Source organism: Gavialis gangeticus, unplaced genomic scaffold (assembly GCF_001723915.1).
Source record: "Gavialis gangeticus isolate Ggan-Ray unplaced genomic scaffold, GavGan_comp1, whole genome shotgun sequence".
Taxonomy (NCBI): domain Eukaryota; kingdom Metazoa; phylum Chordata; order Crocodylia; family Gavialidae; genus Gavialis; species Gavialis gangeticus.
Window position 1 is genome coordinate 55,298,208 of NW_017729025.1, and position 6,089 is coordinate 55,304,296.

Sequence of the window (6,089 nt, forward strand, 5' to 3'; positions counted from 1 at the left end):
AGCACCCTGCACTTGTCCGTGTTAAAACGCATCCTGTTCCTGTTAGCCCACCCCTGTAACCTATCCAGATCCCTCTGCAATCTCTCCCTCCCTGCTAGCGTGCTCACCTCCCCCCAGATTTTGGTGTCATCAGCGTCTCTTTGCTCTTAATCCCATGAGGTGATCAAAGGAAGGCTGGGACTAGGAATCCTAGTGGCAGCCCACACAGCACAGGAGCACTTTGCCCAGCCCCAAGGGTGCAGGCCTGCAGCTTGATCCCAGTAACCACTGGGCAGATTCTATTTCTGTGCCTGAGGTAGGTTCACACAGCTGCCCATTGCCGCAGGTCTGTCAGGACTAACCTCACTTTTCACTGGCTGGGGTCTCTTCCCAAGCTTCACCTCCAGGAAATGCAGTGGAGAGATCATGGCCCCAATGTTGCGGATGTCGGCGTACTTCCGCTCTTCCACGGTCAGGGTGGTGCCAGGCAGTCCCGTCAAGGGACCAAGCCCAGGCAGAGCGCCAGCTGTCAGGGATGGGTCTGGAATCTGCCCTGGCATCATAGCAGGACAAACAGCTCCACAGTCTGGAGAGAGACCAAGACATGAGCTGTTAATGGAATTCAGCCAGGAAAAACCCAATGTACCCCAACCCCACCACCACACAAGAGTTCAGGAAGATGTAGCTTTCTCCCAAACCTGTAAAATACCATGTGATGAGGCAACTAATCTACTCAGTTACAGGGCATCCTTCTCTGAGCCGGAGTCTCTATGGTGCTCTTGATGAGGCAGGAGACACCAAATCCCTTTGCCCTCTGCTTTGGTGCTGCAAGCTGTGCCCAGTGAGAGTCTGTGGCAGAAGCATCACTTCAGTCCAGCCATGGACAAACACACAAGAGGGCATCATACCCCTTTAGTGCCTCTGGGAAGGCAAAATGACTTGAAGAAGAGGAGACAACCCTCAGCTCTATAACAGATCAGGTTCAGGTACACATCTGTGAAAGATGCCCAATGGGGATATCTTATCTGGGAGAGGAGCAGATCCATCCCTGTGATGGGAGCTCCCCACCCCACCTCTGTGGCTCTGCGAAGTGAATGAAACTCAGGTGCTGCACAGGAATAGCATACACTCCAAAGAGCATCTCAGGGCTGAGGGTGGAAAGGAATGGCTTCAGAGAAGGGGCCTGGGAGACACCCATATCAGTTATTTACTGCAGTTACTCCAGTGCAAGGCTATAGGGGGAAAGCATGGGCAGGAACACAGGCCCCAGGACCACAATACATGCCAGTGCCCGCAGATCAGCAGTGAGACTCGCTTGGGATGTTGGAAATCCTAGGTCTGAACTACAGAGGAAAGTCTGGACTGGTTACAGAGGCCAAGGAGCATGCCACTAGAGCCCACGTGGAATTTCACAGGCTTTCTGAATGAGGGTGCCTGAGAGGCAGTGATTATCAGGTAGAATATACAAAGAAACAAATAGTAGGTCAAAGGGAATCGACCTGCACAGCAAAGGCATACAACTATCCTGCAGATGAGGATGGTGAGAGAACTCAGAGGCAACAGAGCACAATAACCCCAACGGAGAGCAACAGCTACTGGGACACTACTTGGTCAGTGCTACCTTCAGGCTGAACAGCTTTTTGCTACCAGAGACCACTACTTCTTGAAACACCTTGTTCTGGATCAGATAGGATCTGAAGCTACCTATAAAACTTTGTTTGAAGTAATTCTCAGGAACTGATACAGAAAGAAAGTGCAGTGGAGCCATTAGTGACCAGAACATGCAGGAAATCTAACACTGCAAGGTTTAGGCTGACAATTAAGGCTGTCACAGCAAGACATGGGAAGGGGAACTTTGCCCAAGTAAGAACAAAGAAAAATAAAAGGAAACCAAAGTCCACAGAACCAGCGTGGAAACTGCTTAAGAATAACTTAGAATCATAGAGGGAATCTATTTGCCAGGGCAAACGAAAGGAAACAAACAGGCAAAAAGGAGGAGAAAAAAAAACCCAGGAGGCACAAGAGTTTATTCTGGCCAAGCAGAAAGAAATCCAGCCCAAGTGAGACTAAGGGATAGGGACAAGCTTTGGCAAATCACTTGCAGGCTGGAGGCTGAGGGGAGCTAGGAGGAAATATGAAGAACAGTAGCCAAGAGTATGACATTATTTAATTAGATCTGAAGTGGGAAGCCCACGAAAGAGCGAGTGGGATGCCGAGACCAACAGACTGCAAAGAGTACAGTCAGACGCCAACTATGGAACCTCTGTGTTTGCATAACAGGACTGCAACACTTGCCAAAGACCCAGTTACAATAGGCCCAGTTCATTTCTGTCCACACAGCAGCTTTTTTCACAATGCAACCGTATGCCACCACATTTGTGCACTGCGTTCATTACTCCACTTAGCTGGATTTGTGTCGATGCACTCTGGAAAAGCCTGGGTATGGGCCATCACCAGGTAATCAACATGACACCTATGAAAAAAGTAGTAGATAGAAAAGTCATACCCCTGAATTGGGGTAGCTTCACCCAATCTGATAGAGGATTACCCCGAGAGTCATGGATAAAGCAGTATTGGTGGAAATTACACTGGTTCAGGTTTTGTCTTTCTGCATCCACCATAGTTTGCTAAGGGCAAACAGTCTGTTTTATAGACTCTATTACCTGCTCTCCCAGGCCACCAAGCAGTTACAGTAATAGCCACCTACTGTGCAAGATACCTTGGGATAGTTGCACATCTGCCTGTTTTTGATCCCAGTGTAATTTACATAGGTGTAAAATTTCAACATCTATTCTCCTGGGGTATGTGCTCATCTGTCCATGCCCCTACAGTACCTCATCTGGGGAGAGAGTACTTTGGTGACAAGCACACAGGACTGAAGAGCATAGGGAAATGAATCTTGCTATATCTTGTTACACAGAGCTGGAAGGCAGGGGGACTAGCTGAACAGAGTCAGGTGCTCCTCTACCCAGCCCAGCAACACATTTAGAGCTGATTAGTTACATGAAAGCAGACACATACCAGTGCAGGTAGGAGTTGCCACGGTCACCAAGGGCAGAATCCTACTTCACTTACATGCCTAAATGCCTAAAGTTTTCCAGTCATGTAACTTCCATTTTGGCACTTCTGAACAGTTTGCAATTGCATGCCCTGTGTAGTGTGGACACACGTGTCCACACAGCTACTGAGCATTGCAAACTGTGCCTCAGTGCCGAAGGTGGCAGCTATGCAGATGGAGAACTGCCAACTAGCCTTGTAAAATGATATATAATTCTTCCTTAACTGGACACCGCCTGCGTTGAACTGATGCAAGACATATCATGAGAGGCTATATACTTGGTTTAAAGTTAAGAGTGTGGACACAGCTTCTGGGTGGATAAGAACACTGCAGAGATGCATCAGCTAGGGGTTGATGACCAAGCAGCTGGTTTTGGGAGCTAACTAGAAGAGGGAAAGCAGGTAATAGTGATTAGTTCAAGTTGTTTGGAGCATTTATTAATCTCAACAAGAAGAGGAGAGGAGCAGAAAGAATAAGCCCAGCTGAGAATATAGGTGAGTCAAGTCAAGATGGACTGGAAAGGTTGCCAGAAGATCCCGACTACACTAGATAAGTGGGCACCACAAGGGGAGTCCAACCCACTCTGGAATGAGTCTGTGCACTACAGGGGCTAGGAAGTGGTTGTTACCTCACATAAGGGAGCAAAAACAGTTCATGGAAGGCATCAACATGCAGCAGCAGTCACATAAGTCACTAAAGGATGGGAAACCATTACTGTAAATTCAGGGCAGTTCCATAGGATCAGAGCAGAAAGGAAAAGGCAACAGTCAGAGAGGCACAGGGGAAGGTTCCAGACATAGAGAAGTCAGAAACTCGAGCACTAAACCTGGAGACTACATTGATGCTGCTTGATAAAAATGGATGTCCTTCAGGTACTTCTGCCTATTTGGCATCAGACAGATGGAGAAAAAATACATAGTAATATTATTTGGCCTGAGAAAAAGACAGATTAAATCAGCTGGTTGGGACTCCAAAACCAGAAAACAATATAAGGTATTAACCTTCCTCATGGCAAATGAGAACAAGGCAGCTGCAATTCCACGTTTGGAAGTGGTTACGTTTAACAGAAATACAGAACAATACCCCTACATAGCAAAGCACTGAAGCAGCATGTCATTCGCCTTTTATGCTTTCCAAGCTGATTTATGGCTAAAAAATTTTGCTCTCTCAAGAGTTCATACAACATCCTCTCCGAAAGGCACCACTCTGAAAAGAAGATTGCAAGCAGGTACTCCAGCCAAAATGTTCATGGATTTCATGAACAAGCTGCTCCTCAACAGTAGGAGGATTCAGCTCAAAAAGGTGGACTGCCAAAGGTTATATGATCACAGAACTGGGAATAACTCAGAAAACTACCATTTGGGGATGGTGTGCGTGTGCCTGCAAGTTAGACATATCTAGGTACTGTCACTAAAGGCGGCATGAAACAGCTGGGGAAGAATGCATTTGAAGGTACACCAGTAGCTAAAGACCTACCCCAGGGATAAAGTCTTATCCTTACTGCACAACTTCACAGAGAAATATACAAAAACTGCCAGTCCCAAATTCTAGACCCCAGGCTTTAGATCTTAAAATTTCTCTTTCAGATAATCAGTGACAGAAGCATTCAAATACTCCTTTGAAGCCATTCTTTGGGAAAAACAAGCAAGTCCAATGCTTTGTGCTGTGGAGATCTTACTGGGTTCTTATAATGTCAAGGCAACTGTATGTCTCTACTTGGCTAAGAAAATCATGTTCTGAGAATCAGTCACCCTCATGCAAATGTCGTAAAGGAGCACCAATCCACCCTTTTCCATGTTCCGAGTTGAAAACTGACTCAGGCCCAGGGAGTCAGGGGCCTGACTGCCTTCCTAGCCTTACCCTGATGCTCTGAATCACTCTCCTGGGAGCCGGTGGCTAACTCTTATGTGCTATAGTGCCCAAGTTGGAGGTGCCTGGGGGACAATCTTTATTTTGCCCAATATCCTTTCTGAAGTAGCTTCCAACTGGAAGAACAGCCATTCTTGATGATAATGATCAAATTTTTATTATAGTTTAAGGTTTGGCCTTTACAGTACCACATGTATGATGCAGGCTGTGTGGATGCAGTCAGTAAATCTTGGAGTAGTTTTTAGTGCACCGTAGACCTGTGTCAGTGGTGCAAAGGGCACTTAAAGCTTATCCTAGATGCTGGAACTGCATCCATACAGCCTGTCACACCCATGGCACTGTGAAGGTCAATTTAGGCACGGTAACATTTAGCAATTAGGTACCTGGTCTCAGGTATGTGATTCAAAGTATATAGGTAAGGTTCCACAGCTCAGGAAAGACTCACTACAGAGTTAGGCATATCTGAAAGGCAATTTAGGAATTTGAATGCTCAACCAAAAGACCTTTAGAACTGGCCAGTAGGAAGCACTGGGCACATGGATACATCTGGGTGCCCATCTCTTTCAGAAGCTTAGACACCTTATTCAGGACAGCACATTAAGTATCGCTATGCACTTTAGATCCAGAGACTAAAGTGCCCTTCTGAGGATGGACACCTAATAGACATCATGGGAGTGTCCACCTTTTACGTAACAGCCTAATGGTTAGAGCACTCACCCCAAGTGGGACACCCGGCTTTTAGGTCCTCCTCAGCTTATAGGGATTCAAACTGACATCTCCCACCTCCCATATCAGTGTCTTCTTCACCAGTCTGGGCTTTCAGGACTGTCTCTGGATATTAAATTAGATAGCTTGGTTCTGCTTTCTGTCTAGCTATCAAGACAGGCTTTCATAGATTTCACAGACATTACGGCTGGAAGGGCCACAGACGCTCATCGAGTCCAGCCCCCCACCTGAGGGGCAGGAAGTCAGCTGGGGTCACAGGATTCCAGCAAGATAAGCATCCAATTTACTCTTGAAGGTGTTCAATGTAGGTGCGTGAACCACCTCCGATGGCAGGCTGTTCCAGACCTTGGGGGCTTGGACAAAGAAATTCTTCCTTATGTCCAGCCTGAAATGGTCTTGCAGTAGTTTATGACCGTTCGACCTCGTCATCCCTTGGGGTGCTCTGGTGAACAAACGT

General features: G+C 46.8%; 1 protein-coding gene across 1 annotated transcript in view; it reads right to left on the reverse strand.

Annotated features, from left to right (window-relative positions):
- JDP2 (Jun dimerization protein 2) overlaps positions 1 to 1,208 on the reverse strand; it is a 10,366-nt gene extending 9,158 nt beyond the window's left edge. Inside the window, exon 1 of the mRNA XM_019518784.1 lies at positions 342 to 1,208. Within this exon, the coding sequence (XP_019374329.1) occupies positions 342 to 542 (201 nt within the window). The 5' untranslated portion in view covers positions 543 to 1,208. The remainder of the gene's footprint in view (positions 1 to 341) is intronic.
- Between the last annotated feature and the right edge of the window lie 4,881 nt (positions 1,209 to 6,089).